Source organism: Strix aluco, chromosome 29, assembly GCF_031877795.1.
Source record: "Strix aluco isolate bStrAlu1 chromosome 29, bStrAlu1.hap1, whole genome shotgun sequence".
Taxonomy (NCBI): Eukaryota; Metazoa; Chordata; class Aves; order Strigiformes; family Strigidae; genus Strix; species Strix aluco.
This window is the reverse complement of record NC_133959.1, coordinates 1,884,563-1,905,795: the sequence shown is the minus strand read 5'-3', so window position 1 is coordinate 1,905,795 and position 21,233 is coordinate 1,884,563. Positions and strand designations below refer to the sequence as shown.

At 42.0% G+C, this 21,233-nt stretch overlaps 1 protein-coding gene across 2 annotated transcripts in view; it reads right to left on the bottom strand.

Moving 5' to 3' along the window:
• The window catches only part of ELL (elongation factor for RNA polymerase II), a 55,978-nt gene that overhangs the window by 21,713 nt on the left and 13,032 nt on the right, over positions 1–21,233 (bottom strand). For both annotated transcript variants that reach the window (XR_012621104.1, XM_074808710.1), the window contains exons 2-4: positions 8,376–8,423; positions 2,739–2,860; positions 2,279–2,442 (exon numbers count right to left, since the gene is read on the bottom strand). Coding sequence is in view for 1 of the 2 variants with exons in the window: in XM_074808710.1 (XP_074664811.1) it covers positions 2,279–2,442; positions 2,739–2,860; positions 8,376–8,423 (334 nt within the window). In the remaining variant the exon portion in view is untranslated. The remainder of the gene's footprint in view (positions 1–2,278; positions 2,443–2,738; positions 2,861–8,375; positions 8,424–21,233) is intronic.

Below are 21,233 nucleotides of genomic sequence, written 5' to 3'. Positions count from 1 at the left end.
TGCATTTACGTGTACATGAGAACATAAAGCTGTCTCAAAAGTTCATCTCAAGCCCTCAGAGGCAGCTCCCTCAACTCCATCCCAAATGTGGTTCTTGGTTTCTGACGGCATTACACAAGAACTCATTTTTCCCATTCCTATCGAAAAACAGCTTTAACTAGAACCCTCACACAAGTCCCACATCACTTAAAGCGCACACCAGAGCATTTTACTATTCTGAATACAGAAACAGGTCACAAAGCCAGGTTCCTGCTACCAAAGGTGAAACCAGCAAATCACAAAGGAAAATAGTAGGTTCCAAGGTCTAAAACATGGAAATGCAATCGATAATCACTTCGGTTCAAGCAAGTGACCTTCACTAGGACAAACAACGTCCAGCATTTACTGCAAGAATTTTGGAGGTTTATTTCAGCATGGCAGCTCTCCACTGCTAGGAAGCAATGTTTTCAACTGAGTCATCTGAAGATACTGGTGATTGTCTGCCGTGTTTATTTTACTGAAATGTAGATTGCATAACTGAGTCCCCACTTCCTGGCTTCTTATTACGCACCATGCTGATGCAAGTAAGTACGACCCATCGTCGGCAGGGCTGAGTTAAGATGAGAGGGAGAAAAACAACAATTCACATGTTAAACATCCCAAAATTCAGAGGTCAACTGGACTTCATTTCCAGAAATGGGACAAGAGAAGATTCGTCAGCTTTCTAGAACTCCCTTAACTCTTGCCAGGTCATGAAGAGCAGAAACACATTGGGACATTTCCACTTAGGGCTGGAGCCAAAACGTGCAATGATAGGAAAAGAAAAAACCTAAGTTAAGCCAGAACATGAAGTCTTTTAAAATATTTATACATGTGCATATATATAGATGTACACATACACATTTAGTGTATATGTAAGCACACACATCCCCCTGCAGACATATCAGCTATCTATTTACATATATATTTGTTCAAGTGTTAGTTCACATCTATACTATTCCGTTCATCTCCAATTTCAACTTTTCATATAAATTCTTCCACATCTGAGCTGCCTGGAATGACTCCACTGACGTTTAAGTGCTGAGCTCCGTGTTCTCATGGAAATGTGAGCCAGCCTTCTCCCCCCAGAGCAGCCTGCAAGCGAATCAGCTGATGGTGCTGGCACACCGAGGCCATGTGTATCCCACAGGAGGACTGGCCTTACCCAGGCTCTTCTTTCTTGGACCAGAGCTTTCCTCCTGTCTTAAACACTGACATCTTACACATGCAGCACACACTCCACTGCTTTTTACATGGTTGCTCCTCCATTTCAGAGGTAAACGTTTCAGCAAGAGTATTTTTAAATCAAAAGTTTTGCTCTATCTTTCCGGGAAGCAGTTTGCTTTGAGAATCTTCTCCCCCACAAGCCTAACAACTTCATCCACTTACTGTAATGTTCTCAAATGTAGGCTAAACAAAATAATCTTCTAGTCTACAGGAAATCAATGCATTTCCTTCCTGATTACTATCTTATTTCTCAGCTTTGAGCACTTGGCTGATAAAACAATGAGTCAGGGTCAGTTCTACATTTTGCAACTCACCATTCTCATCACAGACATCCTCTGAGAAGAGACTGGCTACAGATCACATGGGCTGCAGAAAAAACAGCTGGCTCAAAAAACCAAAAAGAAACTCTGCTTTTCTGGTTAGCGTTTGGTCCTAAGTTTGTGACCAGACTGAGGTTAAGCAGGGACCTGAGCCCAAAGCTAGGTCTCTGCAGGCTCCTCCTGGAGCCCACTGATATTTGCCACGGTTTTATTTCCTCCCCAAGATTCTCCTTTCATTGTTTAAGATGGTTTAAGGCTGCAGTCAGCAGCACCACTTTAGTCTCTTTGTGTACGAACACAAGGGCTCTGCTATCCACATCCTAGACGTTGTGAGTTACGGTCTCAAGTGCAGGCACACACCAGATGCGTGTCAGCAGCAGTGGTAGGTTGTAGCTGCCTTGGCAAGGAGCACAGCCACTCCTGACGGATCGGCAGCGTGGTCTCAGCATCGCCGCATGACAAACACGGAATAATGCCAGAGAGAGATGTGACTGCACACAGACGATCCTCAGAGGCCACGCAAACATCACCACGCGTGTCCCAGGGTGAAGATGAAAGCCATGAAGTCTACAAGGAGAGCAGCACCCTAACAAATCACACACCCATAAGGAACTACCAGGCACTTATTAAAGATCTCAATGGTCAAGCAAACAAATACCAGCATTTGACTTCACAAGCTAGTGAAGACACCCCCAAATCAAGTTGCTGCTTACCTACGTATCTCCCCCCAGGTTTAATGACTATAGCGCTCCGGCTGCGAGTCTCCTCCTCGGCCTGTGCCATGCTTTGCCTCGCCTTCTGGTAGGAATCATCAGTAGCACACACGGTGATTTTATCCTGTATGCTTCCAAGGCAATCCAAATGGATATTGCCGTTGCTGCAAAAGAAAGGCAACGGAAAAGATAGTCCCAACACTGCAAAGGGGCACATCTGTCACTGGTGAACAACTGAGGGTGCGTTATCTAATTCATAAGAGGGAACAGAAGGAAGCTGAGCAGTAAACAGATTCTTCTGCGAGTGCCTCCTTACTCAAATACACACACGCACACAGATTAGAAAGTCTGTAAAAAAGGATGAGCACATATTAAGTTTTGTTCAGGTTTGCTAGGGAAAAGAGCCTACAGAAGATACAAAAAAAAAAAGGGCTAGATTTTCTTTTGCTGTACCACTCACCTAGATACATACTGCTGGATACAGTCAAAGCTCCCTTGGGGGCTGTCTTTGCCAATATTTGAAAGATAAAATGTGAAAGTCCGCACTTCCGCAGGTCGATCAGGCCTTGGAATTGTGATGTGCTGTTTGGAAGGAGAAAAATATTGGTCACTCGGGTAGTCCACACTAACACAAAATTCAATTCTTCAGCAGTCACCATGCTTTTAGCCATTTTGCAACCCATTACAAGTAAAGCATATGGATTACTGCATAGGAGACTATGAAGAGCAAGAAGCTACAAGAAGAATTCAAGTTAGCAAAACCGTATGCACTGAAAAGATAAGGTAACAGAGGTAGACAGATGTAAAGAACAGCTAAAGAGACAGCTATGTCTAACAAAACAGATCTGAGTTGCCAGCTCGCTGCCTTTCAAAGCGGAGCCCACAATAATCTTGTTCTAGGAATCTGACCCAATTCTATTGATCCAGGCTCAAACCAGACTTGCTACCACTGTTTATATTCAATTTAAAGCACTTGAGATTTGTTTCTTTAGAATTAGTGATCCAGCACTAAACATAGTACAAGCCAGGTCACTAGGTAGCATGCTTATTCTTTTTTAAGAGATTATAATTCCATAACGAGATTTCATGGCTCACAGTAGAGTGTGACGCTGCTGCTAAATTAAATATTTAATCAAGCATTAAGTGTGCTCCGCAGACAACTCTACAGCGATCTGCACTGTTTTTCTCCCCCCAGCCATTCATTTTTCAAAAGGGAAACTGTTTCCCCTCTGTGTTCAAGATCCAACACAAATCTCACCATCTGAGCTCTACTATCCCATCAATATTTGATAATTAAGATGGCTTCCAGAAAATGAGACAGAAAGAACATCAGCTTCAACCTATTTTAGGCTACTCTCTACCACACGGATTTATATTTAACCAGATTGCCACATATAAGCACAAAATATACATGCCCAGCAAACCACCTCGTGGCATCCACATGTGCCTGTGCTCCGTGAAAGATCACTGCTGGTACAGAAGGGTTTCTAGGTGGTTTCCCTTTGACCTCAGACGTCTACAGCAGCCTGGAAACCCAGTGCATCTGTGTCACTTTGCTAAACCACAGGGATGTTCTCAGCAGCAGTAAGAGACGCTTGTGTGACCGGCATCGAGCTGAGCCAGTGCAGCATTTTCCATTTACTCTCTGTCAAGACCAGCTCTCCTCCAGCCAGCCCTCAAACAGACTTCCCTTCTTTCGAAACGGCAAGCCAAGACACCCAGACTCGAGCGATACAGAAGGGCAAGTTATCCCCTGCACAGTCCCAGGATCCGGATCTAAAAATACTCGGAGCAGATTTGGTGGCGATCCGGGCGCTGACGGGCAGCGCTGACCCCCCAGCAGCAGCAGCTGAGCCCTGTTATCTCCCCTGCCAAACATGCGCCGGCAGCCTTGAGCCCTTAATCTGTCCCAGCACCCTCTGCCCCCACCCATCCAGAACAAATAAAATTCTCTTCTGCTTTACAAGCGAGCCGAGAATATGCACGAAGTCAAAGTTATGTAAACAGTAGATTGTGGGTATTTTACAGTTGGCACCGTTCACCCCCTAGTTAATTTGCTGGGAACGGGGCAAGAAGGTAAATGCAACGGGACTGTTCAGCTCCTAGTGCCGTTTGTTGGGGGAGCGAGGTGTGCTGCAGGCAAGGGTTTGTAAAATAAAACCCGGAGGATGTAACCAAATCATGTATTCACATACTAAAATAACCTGCTTCTAGCTCCTCATTTACCATTGTAAAAACCAGCTGCTCTGAGCGCCCCGACTTCGGCATTTTTGTAGTTTCTGCAGCTTCTTCAAAGGATGTAAAATGAGACAGGAGCGAGAGAGTCACTTAAGCGTTGAATGTTGCTCGTTCCAGTACTGAAAAGTGTAGCATATGCAAACTGGCCGTTATCTAGGAATTATTTTTAGCTGAAACAGAAGCTTTCTCAAGCCACCAAATCAGCATGGTAACTGCTTTGAGGGAGCCCTAATTTTGGTGCTGAGTATTACACCAGTAACCATAGACACTTAAAAATAGCTCGGTACAGATGTGACTTCTGTTTTTTTTTTTTCTTTCAAGTAATATTCATCCATGTACAGCTCACTCTGAATGGCAATTTCACCTTCTTCTATTAATACCAGCAGAAGTTCATCCCAAGAAACAGAGGAAAACATCATATTTTCCAATCACATCAAGTTAAGACATTTTGTTCCTAGCAGTCATGTTTAGGAAAGCTGCATGAACATACATGTATTTGGCACCCAAAGGTGTTTTTTTTTTTTCCCCAGTTCAGTTCCTTTCCCTACTCCCCCCACCCCAGTAAGCACCTGCAAATTTGACCCAACTTAAGCTCTAATTCTGCACATGCTCTTACCGAAATAGAAGCATCTTCAGCCTTTCTTGTACACTTATGGACACCAACTACCACCATTTGCAACGCTTTGGTACTCAAGCTCTTAAATTCTAATTTACGCGCCCGTTGAAACAAGCAAAATGCTCAGGACTCCACATAAACTTATAAAACTATCCAAGAAAACCCAGTTCACAATGAAAAACTAACAAAGAGGTGCTGCTCAAAGAATATCCAGAGAGTTCCACTTTAGCAACTCAACGCAGAGTAACACTCTGCTACTTATGACCAAGTGACTACTATTGAAATTCTGATTATTACATGGATTATTGCACCGAAAAAGTAATTAACAAGACTAGCATTGCTATCAAGAAATGCATCCCAAGGCAAAGATCATTTACAGTCCATAGTTTACAAAAACTCTCATGAAGATCAATGCAGAGCAGGATCCATCCAGGATGTTTCACCCCCTGTCACTGAAACATCCCTTTTATTTTGGGCTAGAAGCACCAACATCCTCCTTTCAGCACCTGCCTGACAGAGCTGCCACCTTGCTGACCCTGTGTTTTATTCCTGGCCAGTTCCATTCTTCAGTTAATTAGAGTGTTAAACATGAAAGTTTTCTTCTGTGTATTAGAAGCTGAGAGTATCCTTGACAGCATTCATTAGACTAACACTGGGAATTGGCAAAAGAGACATGGACACCATAATTTAAAGGTTTCTAGAGAATTAAGGAAGCAGCAGTTTGTTTTAAACTCTTATGTCCTGCCTCCCACAATCACCGAGTACTTCCAAGTTTTTCCTGCTTGTGAGAGGGATATTTACACAAAAAAAAAAATCACACTATTAAAATCTGATATAACTGGACGCTGCTTTAAATCATGCTCTGACATTTGTGCTACACAAAACCCACCACCCTCAAAAGTTAATGGGAAATCTCCATAGCAACATTTATTAGAAGGCAACAAATTGGGGAATTAAGGTATAGTGGAAGAAAGCGTATTTAAAAAAAAAAATAGTTAAACAAGTACGTTTTAATGTCATCATCTGAATTTGAGAACTTGTTAAATTACTGAAATTATCTTTTCAGTCCAACTGATAGAAGGCTCACTAGAAAGCCTTTAAAGCCCTGCCGTCAATCCCTTAAAGCAGGGCACAATCGTGACATGTATGAATCCTACACTTAAAAACAGATGGTTTCGCAGCTGCCAGCTTCTTGTCATACCCAGTAAAAATAATAATAAAAAGACAAAGAGCTCTTTCTATCTGCCCCAATTGAACTGGATCTCGCTTTCTTCAAAGCTCTACCTTTGGCCTTTACTCGACAGTGCAATTAATTAAACAGCTGAAAACGAGGCAAGCAGAGGTCAGCTCTGTGCCGCCAACATCCTCCTTCACCCGCAACGCCCCGGCGCTGCTCACACCGTGCAGGGCTCCACGCTTCGCTCTTTAAACGGCAACCTCAGAGGCAAGCGTGCTGCTTCGCTGCTTCTCCACGCGACCCCGACCGTAATTACAGGTGACTGGCAGCTCTTTCACCAAAAACTCTTCTCTGGAAGTTAAGGGCTCAAACACAATTAAGTGCATTAAATATTTATTTTTAATTTTTACAAGGAGCTGCATCATTTGGAAGTATGTTTAATTATTATAAGGAGCTGCATCATTTGAAAATAAGGTCTTTTTTCATTATTACAAGGAACTGCATCATTTGAAAATAAAGTGTCTTTTCATTATTATAAGGAACTGCATCATTAAGGTCTTTTTTTATTATAAGGAACCGCATCATTTGAAAATGGGTTTTGTTTCGGTTAACCTGAAAAAGCCCAGGTCCCTGCGCATCAGAGCCACATGAAACCCACTGCAAGGAGAGCACAGAGGCTGAGGGCAGTGGAGCGTTTTTAAGCTGTTCTGATTCATTTTGCTACATTTCCTTCCAGGAAGAAGATTAAGTAAGAGAAGGGGCATTTCTAGAACTTCAGCAGCTTTACAGGAACAGTTAGGTGCAGACCCTCACAAGGTGCTCTTCAAAGGGAAAGGAAAGCCTTTGCAGTCTTTTTAGCTTCTTTATTACATGCAAAGCTGTTTGCTCATCTCACAGCAACAAATCACGCACCCTTAAAAGTTTTCCTTGTCACTGGCTTCTAGTTTTGCCAAACTTCAGTTGCAGATTTTTATCTAAGCTTTCATGCTGAGCTTTCTGGGAAGTTTAATTGTAAACACAGTAAAAAAACCTGGAAATTACCTCTTTCTTTATTTCCCAGGACAAAAAGGTTTGTATTTTTCTTCTTAACTTATGATAACAATCATGTCTTTCCTGCTACATTTTGTTAGAGTACTACGTACTAATAGTGAGACTAATACCACAAGGTAAAATATGGGCAAGGAGAAATGTGCTGGACTTTAATGCCTACTTAATTCAAGCCTTTTTGAAAGTTTTATTGCACCACCACAAAGAATTAAGACATTATTTACAGCTGAGTTCAGATTCTTGAAAAAAAAATTAAATCCTTATGCAGGGCACCAAAGTTAAACACACACCTTCTTGTATCTAAAAGATATATAAATGACATTTTTAAAGTTCACTGAAGAGTTGCATTACTTTACCAGAAACACTACCAATTAAATCTCAACGTTGTCAGTAACTGGCATGACAGACGGTTTCAAGCGTCTATAAATACCCTGGAGGAGTTCAGTCATCGGAACAGAAGTTAAAGAAATAAAACTCCTAAATATAAAAAACTTTTGGTGCTCACAGAAACTGCACAGTTGTTTAGACATGCATATTAAATAAAGCTTCGGTACATTCGTAGCAGCCTCCAAGCGCTGCTACTGTAAATAACTGGTACCCATAAAGTCTTGCACCCAGTTTACCCGGCTTGGCGTGACGTTCCCTGGGGACACAGGCAGGTCTCCAGGGGCTGCTGCACCCACCACAGTACTGCCATTGGTGAACTTTCCCTTTCCTTGTTCTACCCACCAGCATGGCCTTATAAAACTAAATTTCACCACTGGCAACACCGGTGCTATGGATTTATCAAGGTTAGAAAATAAGAGGGGGGGGGGAGGTTTTTATGGAGAGATAACCCATGCGATCGATGAGCAAACACTCCTTCCTGGACCACATCTGGACATCACATCTCTCACTCCCAGAAATCAGAGCAGCATTCCCTGAACTGGAACAGGACAGGCATACAGAACAAATACCTTACTCAGATTAATTGTATGAGCCAGTAAGGAACTTTCCAAGCAACCCACATGCAAACTTACCCCTTGGCTTCCTTGAAACTGGATTACTGGTTTTGATGTCACAGCATCCTGCAAAAACAAGTGGAAAAAGAAAAGATTACCTTAGAGAAATTTAAAGCTCCAACGCTCACTGCCAAAATATACTCAGCTTGATTTTTCACCTATACTTTTTTTTAAAAAAAAAGGAAAAACGTTCAGGGAAGTATACAGAATTCCAACCAATACAAAACCTCCTGAAACAGCAGTTTGTATGTAGGGAAGGGATAAACCTACAACATCACCAGTGGTACCCTTACTTCAGAAAAAGCACAGCTCTGGGATGATACCCAGCTGGGCTGTGCTTACTTTCTTCCTGACCCCTAAACCACATTTCAGGCACAGAACAGCTTAGCTGTGGATCTTTGGTGCTTATGTAAGTTTTGAGTTAAACAGTGGATATTTGAGGGGAAAATTTATTACAGTTCTAAGTCCGAGAACACGCTAAGCAAATTTTTTCCAACAGAAAGCTGGCAATTCCTTGGGAAAGCAAACTGCAACTTTATTGCAAAATACTGTTGTTATGTTGCCCATTTCAACAATCGGCCTCTTCCTCCATACTAATTTGGTTACATTTCAAGTAGTCCTGCTAGCTCTAAAAGCCCTTAAATCTGCTCAAGACAGAAACAACACTGAATTTCAGCCTTTTTGCACTGTGATTGCAATTTTTGCTTTGCTGTGATTTTACAGAGATCAGGAAGGCTTTGGAATTCCAACTCTCACCTGAGGTTTCAACTACCGGGAAAGAAATAGCATATGCAATCCAAGCCACACTAAGTTTTTACTTCTTAAATTTCAGAACTGTGGCTTGTATTGGTTTTATTTCTTAAGTCACACAAAACATTCCAAGACACACTAAAAGGACAGGAGTTGTGCTCCACAGGGTGGAAAAACGTGCTGCGTGTGGGATCCCACCGTGAAGCCTTCCAAAGGGAGAGAAGAGTTTACAAATAGGTTGAAAAGTCATTTAGAAGTGAACACGCTGCCACATCAGGAGACACATTTCAATGGGAAAAACGCCAAGAAGAGTTTAAAAGTCCAAACGGCGCGTTTGTATCATCCTTTTTGTATCACAGTACCCGCATCTCCCAGCACTGGGAAGCATCACATGGACTTCCAAGGGATTACAGAAAGAGACATTTACATTTAGCAGCAAAGAGTTAACAGCTTGAAAGCCCATTAAGTTTATCATCTCTCATAAAACCTTTCCAAACGCTTTCAGCCCAGGAGTGAGGAATCTAAGCCACAATACGCTGACATTAACAAAAAAAATTCACTAGCAAGAAAATATCCTTCTAGCACAGATGAATAAGCTCATACCAAGACACAGTCTTCAGAGCTTTTTAAGAGCCCATCCAATACGATTTAACAGAGCTGCATCACACCCTAGATTGTTACGAGATATTTATGACGGTGAGTAAAGCAAGAATATGCTTGAAGCTGACAGCACTCGCTCTGTGTTGTGTAGCGAGTTTTACAGACCCGAAACAACCTTTATAAAGAAACAATAAACAACATCTTGCTCTTCATACAGAGATCACTGAATTCCTTGAGTGCCACGACACTGCATACCACAGCACACTGTTCATAGACAGACTGGCCAGCTTTTTGTTCACGGTGTCAGCATGTACTGTGCAATGTGTCCAGAAATTCATATGAACATACTTGAGCAAACAAGCATTTGAAACATTAAAAATATCTGGATTAAAAAAAAAAAAATCTCAATGTGGATCTTGTACTGCTAATTACAGATTTGTGAAGTTCTGCAATTAATTCTGGAAAATTACTTAAGGGGAATAAAAAGGTAATATGAAACACGTAAACAGAATAACGAGGCAGTAACAATACAAAAGTACTGTTACACAAATCAGGACAAGCTTTAATTACAGAACTTATAAATTCCCTCATCTACATACAAAATGGTTTGAAGTTCAACGTGTAATCTCAAACTTAAAACTGTGAGTTAAACGACAAGCTTTAGCTTTATTTCCTTGAAGCCCTGAAATACAGTATTTCTAGGTGCCTGGGGGCTGCTGGGTTTTGTGATCTGCCACGTAGGAGTATCAGTGTGGTAACTCCTCAGAAGGGATGGAGGGAAGAGCTGGATATTGGAGAGTTGTTGCACTGCCCGAGCTCCCCTTTTAGGGGGAAAAGGGGAAGGCTCTTGGCCTCTCAGCAACATCACCCCTGCACCTACACAGGCATCGCCTCCCTTCTGCCGATGCCCAACTCCTTGGCTACAGGTCATTTGAGGATGCTCACATGCACACCCTAACCCAATTAAGGGTATGAATTTAAGTACTTTTATTAAATTAAATTCCTACATGGACACCTTCATTCAGAATAAGAGCAAACAGATGAATTGAGCTTAACCAAATTAAAACATGTTTCAATTTATACCTTCAGTTTATTTAGATTAACTTTCCTGAATGTTCTTGTATGGACAAACCCCATTAAACAGCTCTTGCTACCATTTCCAAAATCACTTCATCATCTTCTAAAGTCACCTAATTCTTCTTCCTTAGTGATTCCAAGACAGTGAACTAACTTTGTTACAATTTCCTAGGAATGGCATCCCATCCACCTTCTGTGGGAACAAGGTCCTTCCCTCTTTCTGCCTTTCCTTCTAATTAAAACAAGTTATCTCCTCAGCCCTAGGACAGGACCGTGGTACTGCTGTGGGTGAAAGTGCCTTCTCCAGAGTACACCAACTTACAGGGTTCAGTAAATCTTCGGTAAATCAAGGATGCTGATGAAACCTCACCTTTGTGTTCAATTAAGAGGCAAAACAAGACAGATCTGTCCGAGCAACTGGGCCACCTGCACACCCTGATCTTCCAGTTAACAGACTCTAGCTTTAGTCCTCCGTGAGACTCACTATATTTAAGAAGAGCTACTAGAAGCTGATTGAGATAAAGACAAAAATTTAAGGAAAAAAACAACAGCTCAAGTATTTTACACCAGGTTTGCTGCTGCTGCCAGGTACCAGATGTTCACCTCTGCAGTTCACACCCTCATCCGTGACGGTGACAGCGCCGCTGAAGAGGTCCAAGTGTGAATGAGCACAATTGCTCCGACGTGTGGGACCAGAGAACAAGCGACTGCCATGCAAGAATAGAGCATTTCTGAACTCTGCATACACTAAGAGCAAGCAAAGCCCCTTCAAACACACCTGAGAGGGTGTCTGCTCCGTGCTCACTACTTTCAACAGAAGGCTTCCTGACGCAGAACTGAAAGGTCAGCAAATCATTACCACGTCTGCACTGTTTGCTAGTTCCTCCAATGGATCTTTAAGAAAACGCGTCAAGCGTCCTCCCATCTTACAGTAAGAGAAAATGAACTGTGTTAATCAAGTCCCTCCTGCAGTCGCCCTCAGCAATCCCCAAAGCTCCATAGGAATAACTTCCAAAGGAACATCCAAACGGCAAATGTGTGGCTGTACTTCTCCAAGATCTACCCAAACTCAAACCACCAGCTTCACCGGACCTACCCGACTTGCAAACAGACCCTCGAAAGGAGCCTGAGCAGACCCCAGCCACGTCAGGTGACAATTCAACATTTTACTCCATAAAAATTCACTGGTTTGCTATCTCGAAAGCGCATTTCTGTGCTTCTGCGCCCAGTTCACTGCCTTCCACAGCTCCTGCTGTGTTCAGGCACGGTGGAGAAATAAAGCAGCAAGCGTTCAAACACTAAAGCTCTGCCCTGGGATACCAACATGAATCAAACCCCACAGACTCAAGTGCTTTTTGTCAAATGGTCCTCCAGATACCGTAAGATTATTCCAGAAGTCATGAGATTAAACCAAAAAACCAAAAACTCAGCCCCAAAGCTCCCACAAAACATTTGTCTTTTATTAGCACGGTATTACGCTCATCTTCATCCTCGAGCTTCCCCAGGCTAGACAAGAGCCAGTAACCCTTAATACATACTCCAAAAGCTGACAGAGGCAGTAGCAATGCACAGACAGGTCCTCGCACTTAAATACTCCAGATCTGGCTCACGGAAGCTCGAGTAAAGAGTAGGAGGAACACAAAAGCTTCAATAAAACACACAAAAATTGAATGTAAAACTAATAAAATACTTCATCGAGTATCATCAAAGCTGTCATGAGGTTTTAAAAATGTTTAGTGGAAAAGCTGGATGGGATATTCCTACGCATGACCAGAAAGGACACTTGAAATCCTCAGGTCAGGTAACCAGTCAGAAACCTCCCCGTTTCTTCAGGGAAATACAAATAATTAAAGAATATGTTGTTTCGAGAAGTTCTGTTATGCATTTACTGGAATTTATACTGGAGGCAGTGTTATATGGAAAATATTTGCCTATACTTAGTATTGGTGTATTTGTCTGTTTTCTTGAATGTTAAGAGTCACAAATGCTGAGCAAACAGAGCAAATGAAAGCTTACTCTTATTTATGTTGGAACAAGGGAATTATTTTCAGAATTTAAAGCTTCTTGCAAACATTTAAAATTAGTAGCAAGAATTCCAATAAATACAGAGAAACTACAAAATCCTGGTAACCCCAAGGCTCGCATTAACGGGACATTTTGAACTGTCACGTGCAATTCCAGTCAGGCAAAGCTACGGTGCCTCAGAAGCCAGCTACAAAAGAGAGAACAAACAGAAATCAATTAAGATTCATAAACTTCAGACTCACTAATACCCCAAACTCAAAGTTCCTCTTTAATTCTTCGGTTATGACTAGCTTATGTCTCTTTTGCCCACGCAGCTTGGTCCAAATATTGGCATACTCCCTCCTCTCCTTCCCTCTGGCTTCTCAGCACAACTGGGCAAAGGACGTAAAAAAAGGGCCAGATCCCAATCCGGGAGGATACTCGGTTCAAGCAGACCTGGATACTTGAGAACAGGCGTCCTGCAGACCTGAACAGAACGTATCGATTTAGATTTCCACTTACATTTTCATTTTAAACACAACCACACAGACTCTGCAAAGTAAAACAGAGAGCAAAACCAAAGCAAATATATCCAGTGTCTCGTTGTGACAGACTCACAAGAGACACCTCAGAGTCCCCAAGTTCATTAGTACCAAGATATATAAATCCTGGGGGAAATAAATACCTTTGAATATACCCACAACTTCAAGTGACTCTGTGTGAAGTTTACTGGCAGTCAATTAGCCAAAGCTGGCCCAAGAGAGAACCACTGCATATTAGGTAGAGACAAAAAGACTTCTCCCAAGACATTCCACTATTTCAAGGCTTATATTTACCTCCTACCAGAAACACAGCAGTAAAAAGCCTCCTGAATATTCTTTTTTTATGTCACATCTATTACTTACGGAATTAAAATACCATCTCCCTGCAACACAATTTCCATCTGCAATTTAAGGCCTCCCAACAATCTCATTTGAAGTTGAGGTCACTGACAGACTGCAGATGGGATCGACTCTGAGACCTGAAAATTATAGATCCTATATAATTTTTGTTGACCTAAACTACAAAGCCTTCCAGACCTTTTTATACTACACATGCCTCAGAGACAAGCTACTGGTTTCACTACTCAAATACAACGTTCCCAGTAAGAGTCTTGGAAATTCCATGTAAATCCACAACTATTGAAGCAAAAGTTTAGCTTTCTACTCAAGAGAGGTGCCAGCAGCCATGGCAACAATGGCCAGCTGCTGAGGTGAGAAATGCAGCCACGAGGATGCTCCTGGAGGACTCAGGGGTCCCCCACATCCTTCCAGAGGTAGAGATCGGCACCTGCAAACCCCACTGTGCACAAGCAGCCTCTGTGCAGGAGCTCCTTGGGCAGCAATCCCCAAATTAACCAATGTACACGTTTGGTCACTCCTCCTCGCTGAGATTACCCCATTCATTACTTTGATGAGTGAAGAACAAAACCGCATCTGCCTGCTGGGCCCAGTTCTCCACTCTTCCACCCCATTTTCTTCTCCCCAGCACTTAAAAGAAATACTTCTTTGGGGCGGAAGCAAGTACTTGAGCTTTTAATATAAATAATTCTTAAAAACTGTGTATTTAATGAAGGTTTAGGAGCTGAAGACTTGCCAGTTACTATGAACTGTAGTTTGTATTATAATCTATTGTTTTCCTAATATGCATTAATAAATGCATATTATCACTGTAATATTAAGCACCTACAAATCCCAGCCAGTGCAAGCAGCAATAAAGCGCTAAAATGCTAAAATGTACATTTTAAAGTTTTTAATTGCTGAACTTCACATACAATTATGCAGTTATAAACAGGGAAGCCAGTATGTAAGTGGGCTATTACAGCACAAATGTCACTTCCTCAGTTGTTTAACTTTCCAGGGTCAAAAACTAAGAGTGCCCCTCTAAGACAGAAAACAAGTTTTATGAAAAATGTTAGCTTAAAAACCCCTCTACGTTACTGAAACTGTGGCCGAATTAGAATTTCAACACTCACAGCTCTATTAAGGAAGGATCATAAGCATACAGAATTCCACATCACTACACAATCTGAGCATTGAAGATACTGTCCCACTTGAAATACAGAAACCCCCTACCTTTGAGTAAGTTTAGAGAGCAAGACACATGATTAAGTTAAAAAAAAAAACTCTAGCCTAATCGAAATGCTTTGTGCCTGCAATGTAAAGCAGAAACTCAGTCCCTAAATGGACAATAGCTTGTATCAGCAAACCAGAAAGCAATTAAACTCCACTGTCATCAAGATGTCACCCCACAGGCACGAGAGCTGAGCTAGCCATGCAGTCTGTTCTCTCACGCATGCCTGGATCTTCTGATCTCGTCTAATCCAGGTTAAAAAGATCCTCCTGAATAAAACGCAATGTATTTGTTGATACGGTTCTTCGCTGCAGAATTCATTTAGAAACTTAAACCGAAACAACTGAGCACCACTTCCCCAGGCAGCAACGCACGGGCGAGGCAAACCCCCTCAGTACACATCCCTGCTGCACAGCAGCTTGAGAGCAGATGCCAGAAACCTTTCTTTAAAGAGGAACTAGGAGAAGGGAGAGACCGAGAAATAGTACATACAGAGCCAAACACCCATCCTGCACCCTCAAAACTCAGGACAGCAGACGGAGGCTGGCGCTTGCCAGCCTCACAGCGACAGGCTGCAGCACACGGCGCTTCGCCAGTATTTTTCACTATGCCGCTCCGAGAGCGGTCACCCAGCACTTCAAACCCGTCTTTCTTCATTTGTCCCGAGTATGAAGCTCCTCGGTGGGTCTTGTCTTTGATACCCTCCACAGCACCACACAATTCAAGCAAAACTCACTCCAGTGGTGTTTTACGTACAGAGTAGTTTAAGTTTTATGCTCAAGCCCAGTGAAATTTTTTTTTGTTTCACCTTGGTAATTTCAAGTAAAGATTTCCAGACATGCTTCAAAAAAAGTCTTTGCTTCTTAGTGCAGGACTAAATTAAGGGGTTTTTTGATCCTGTATTTGCAAAAATAAACCTTTAAACTCCAAAAGAACAGATGCCTCTGACACGAAGTCTGATACTCTGATCATCTGTAGCACCAGACCACAACTCTCGTGAAAGGTAGCTTTGGTAAGGGAGCTCCAACTCGCTGCACACACTGAAAAATCCTGGGACAAACCACACATCGCTCACGATCATTAAGCCAAGACGTTTGGCTAGCACAAGGTACAGTAGTTTTCCACTAGAAAGAAAAGCTACACATATATGCAGTTTAAGCAACGTCTTTCAGGAAGAAAATTAAAAGGAGGCTCAATTCCTTAGAGAAATAATTAAAGTATTGTCACTTGGTATCGAGTTCACTCTGATCACGGTGAAGCTGGTGACCTTGTTTGGCTGTACAGAGACCTGGCTGCAGCAAACAGACCAGCACGTCTATCGGACCGTTTCCTTCCCAAGAGCAGGAATCACCAAATGTCTCCTCGCAAACCCTATTCCTAAATTTCTACAGCAATGCAAATACAGGAACCGAGTAACAATTTTTCAAGAGCACCGAGATGAACACAGAACTGTTCTGCAATAAATACGAACAAATACACCATCTGAAATGGCTGCAAGAGATGCTGCAAGGATGCAGTGGTCTGTCTCCAAAGACAACGCAAGCTTTGTTTTTGCAGACACCAGGCCCTGGGACTTCCAGAGGACACTGAAGAGTTCAACCTCCCTGTCTCCAGAGAAGGGCTCACCTGTCGGGGGACAGGTTACTGCAGAGAGACACTGTAAGAGGAGAATAAGCCCCACGGACAAACACAGGCATAGCCGAGTTCATTTTAAAAGCCACACCACTTCTGAACACCGCTTGCTTTGAGAATGACCAGTCGGTCACCGCACGCCAGCACTGCTGCTTCCAAGACATCCAGCACCGCTGCTCGATGGGATCAGTATCACGCGTCCGCGGCTGGGCAAAGCAGTGCAGTTCCACACCAAAATAGGAGGTGACTTGTAGTCTGAGGTCAAAGGGAACGGATATTGTAAGAAACAGGAAAAGATCAAAGATGGTTTTGTAGCACCAAGGGCTCCTAGCTCCCCATTAACTCAGACACAGCTACGCATCTTCAGCACTGATGCAGAAGTCAGCCTCATTTGGGAATCCAAGTTCAGAGACTACAGGCACATTTCCCAACGGTACAGCACTCCTTTTTTTATTTTGTGTTTTTTCATCTTTGCTTTTCTGGGGCGTTAAGGGAGACCTACTCATTAAGTCTAGCAAGAGAAGCAATAATCATAACGTCTCAACTCTTTATGCCTGACACCAGACTGCCACAAGAGCTTAAAGGATGATTATCTGCAGTTTAATCATCACAAACTCCCACCAATTTCACTATTAACAAGACGGGGCTACTTAGGGAGGTTTTACTGTCAGAGGACCAACGGCCAACCTCCCACGATTTCCAAAGGAAAGTCTTTTTTGGGGAAAAAAAGAACCTTCACATCCCCATGCAGATTTCAGTGTCTAGTACAACTGTTCAGAGCAGCCTGGTAATGAATTAAAAATGTCTGTAATGAAAGAGTTATCAAATCACAAAACATCATGCCCATTTTTTAGTGGAATAACCCAGGAGGTCTCCATCACTCCAAGTAAAAACCCCATTAATTTTGACACCATTACTGTGTCTCTCCAAAAAGGAAGTTTCATTTTGTGTTACTGGATTTTCTGCATCCATTACTCATTACAAAAGGGTGTTCCAGACCCTCACTGAAACCAAGAACCAGTAGCCCTCAAAGCTATTTTTACTTTATTAGTCAGCATTGCATTCTTTAATCAAAACTGTCCATTCATTTAAATGCCCTTGCCTTCTCTCAGGGTCTCATCCCGTTCTCCCCAACCCAATCCCCAAGAGAGAGGTCCAAGTATCCCTTCCCCTTTTCCACAAGCACACTAGAAATCAGCAGAATTCTGCACAAATGGTTATTTTTATTACCCTTTTTCCTGAAGGGATTTTTCTTCTGTAACTCAGACTAAAAGCAATAGAAGGTAAAACCAGGAAAGCCTAAAACAAGTTGAAACAACATTTCCCAAAGCACTCATACAAAGATAATGCTGTGCTGGCAAATTTATCGCAAAAATTTAAGTACAAACCCTGAAATAAGTTCCATTGTTTCGTTACTCATAAGCAACCGAACAGAATTTGGGGAAAAAGTCGTTTTATGTTAAATTAACACATCCCAAAGCCCACTCCTTTTTAAGAACAGCAACCCTACAGTTACTTGCTTGTACGGGAGGAAAAAAAAATGTTTTCAATAAAAAAAATATTAAGCCAGAATTTAAGTTTGCTCACATGGCCTGATCTATTCCTTTCTTACAGGGCAGTACTGCATATCTTTCAGCACGGCTAAGTCTGTCAGCAGACACAACCGCCACACTGTAAGGTAAAGATAGGGTAGAAAAAAGGAAGGTAAATATTGGTATTTCTAAAGTGCAGGCAAAGGAAAGCAAACCCTCTTAGATTTGTTTTTTGAACACGTGGATTTGCTTTGAAACAGTTTTCAACATGAAACACTATTCCACAAAGAAATTTCCTGTTCTGCCTACGTACAGTGGAAATACTAATAAGTGTAATAATTATTAAATAATCTCTTAAATTCAGCAGCATGGCTTCAGCAACTGTACACATTTGCATTACAAGACAATTTAGAGACCTTAGTCTGGCAAGAATCCCATTAAGACATCCATGCTCAAAATTCCCTGGGTAATCATCGCTTGCATGCAACACTGCTTGTTTTTACAGCAGAATTTTATTGTAGCTATCAGATGATCTTGTTAAATTGGGAAAGGACTGAGAAAAAAAATCTGGCAGAAGGAAACCGAATCATCCAAAATTCCCAACTCTGCTAAAGGTGAACAGCAGTTCTGGTTTTCCCTAAAGGCTTTATTTAAACAGTTTCATGAGCCAAGAATCATTAAGGGGTTTTAGATTTTCTCAGATTAATATTTTAAAAGACATTCCTCCAGTACAAGATACCTTGAATGAAGGCTTCTGTGCTTCCCCTGAAAGAAGAGGGAGGTTTGCTAACCATTTACTAGATGCTGGAGATGCAGCCACCTCTCAAAGGAAACAAAAAAAACTTGTGAAAATGCACAGGAAAACAATTGCAATCATGGAAATCACTTGGCTCACCACCATCTATCTTAAAAATAGTACTTTTCACTGATTAGCCTTTCTGAAGCAATACAAGCTTTCGGTCTGTTTTGACAACGAAATCAGGTCTGTGAAATGTGAAGATGGAGGCATTTTTGGTCTGATTTCCCAAAAAGGATCACGGCGACTACCCAGCATTTCTATTCCTGACCCTTCCCACCCTCAATGGGCTCAAACTTGAAATGTGGACACAACTGAAAAATGATGATTGCAAGAAGCTTCAGTGAAAAGATTTAGAATGAACTATTAAATATAAGGAAGACCAAAATTTGTTTCCCCTCCGTGGGGAATGGGAAGCAGAAGTCAGACAATACGTACCCGCCTGGCAGCGGCAGCAGGCTGGCCATTCAGACACCCCCAGTTCTGTGGGATGAAACTTCCCTGTTCCTGCTGCCCGGAGCCCAACATCCACCACGAATACTCACCTGCTCTTCTGGCCAGCTACACTCTGTTTAAATGCTCCTCTTATTTCAAACTTCACGTGTTATTCTGCCAAGCTCCTCTCGTGAACTGCTGTGTGGGTCAGCAACTGAAGTCGGAAAGGTCTTGTACCACTGCAGAGGGAACTGGAGCAACTCACCTTTGATTCTCACATTGCTACATTAATACAAGACAAAGGTTTTTCCAGCCAAGCATCTTCCGAAACGCCATAAACTCATCATTCTTAGCCCAAGACAGGAGTTAATGTTTTCTTCTGAACTGCTACCCTACAAAAGCTGCTTACGGACAATTCTTTATCTGACTGGTCTTTACCTTTAATAACTATAAAGCAACACGTCCCCACTGTGTTGGTCAGACCCAAGACAAGGATGAAAGTCACTCTCATGCTTAGAGCTGAGAGTAGTTAAATGGTTAAAAGAAAGCTTTTCCATAACCAGCTGTAGCAAGTAGATGTACGACAAATATTTCGGTTTTAGCTTTTGCATTGTAAAATCCCCAACTATCAGAAGAAAACGTTTCCCAAATTAATATAGAAAAGCGTGTCATGATAGAACATCTTAAACAACTCCCCCTCATCCTCATCATAAATAAAGTTCCCATAACTGATTAGAACACCCAAGCTCCTCCATCCGAGGCTGAAGGCTACACTGTGGAAGTGATGTAAAGCGACTACAGAACCAGATTTAGAGTTGAGACTTGCTCCATTTGCCCTCCATCAGAAGCTTTCCTTCCGTGACCTTACATAAAGCATTTCACCTCTGGGTTGGTGAGACACATCTGTGAAACACAGCTAATATTTCCCAGGCGGGATACGGAGACACCGCTGCTTCATGCGGCATTTACTGGAGACCATTCAGGTCTGTAAGCAAGAGCTGGCTTGCACTGGTACCTCCAAAACCAAGGGTTTCCAGCCCAGCGATCCTTAGATCCTACAAGAGGTTCACAGAGCAGCAGGAGACACACGAAAGTAGAAAATTCAGTGTATTAAGAACAGCTTAACACAACAACTTGCCATTCTGGAAAACTTTTGAGAGATGACAGCTCAGGCAGAAGTTTAAAATAACAACCTTTAAGCTATACTGAAAAGTAAGAATTCATTTAAATACCATTTATGCAAGAATGCCTAAGTATTCCAGTAGTGCTAGCTAGCTCAAAGTCTGTCTAAAAGAAAGGAGTAAGGATACTCTTAAATTACACCAGGTGGATTTCACTGAACGCTGAGACACTCCGGCTCAGACTTCAAGCACCATTCCAATAACAGTCTTATAAAAATGCTGAATGGGTACAGTCAGCTAGAACTCTCAGTTAAAAATAAATATTTTAAATTACTTCCAACATACCCACTTTACTGTGTTCCTCACCAATCTGCGGGTTTACTTTTTTTTTTTTTAAAAAAAAGCTATTTTTCTTTCACCCATCAGGTTAAAAAGCCACTCAGATAAAGAGAAGCTGGTTAATTACAGCTAGAAAACTGGCTGTACACAAACTGCCAGCAAATGTACAGTTAGAAAGAGCTTGTGGAAAAAAATCTGTCAGTTTGGCATCTTGGGCATCACATGTAACAAACAGGTAATTCACCTTTTCAGACACAATCAAGGTAACGTTGCTTCTACAGCCAAGATGTTATTTTGAGCAGTTTTACCAGCTCTACTATGTCAGGCTGCTCATGCAGAGCAAGATGAGACATTTCATATGTTAAAATGAAAGCAAGCGATTTAACACAGCAACACGGGGTTACAACGTATAAAACAGGAATAGTGAAATATCAGAAGCTGACAGTTGTATCTGACCTAGTTTTAACTGGAGAACAGT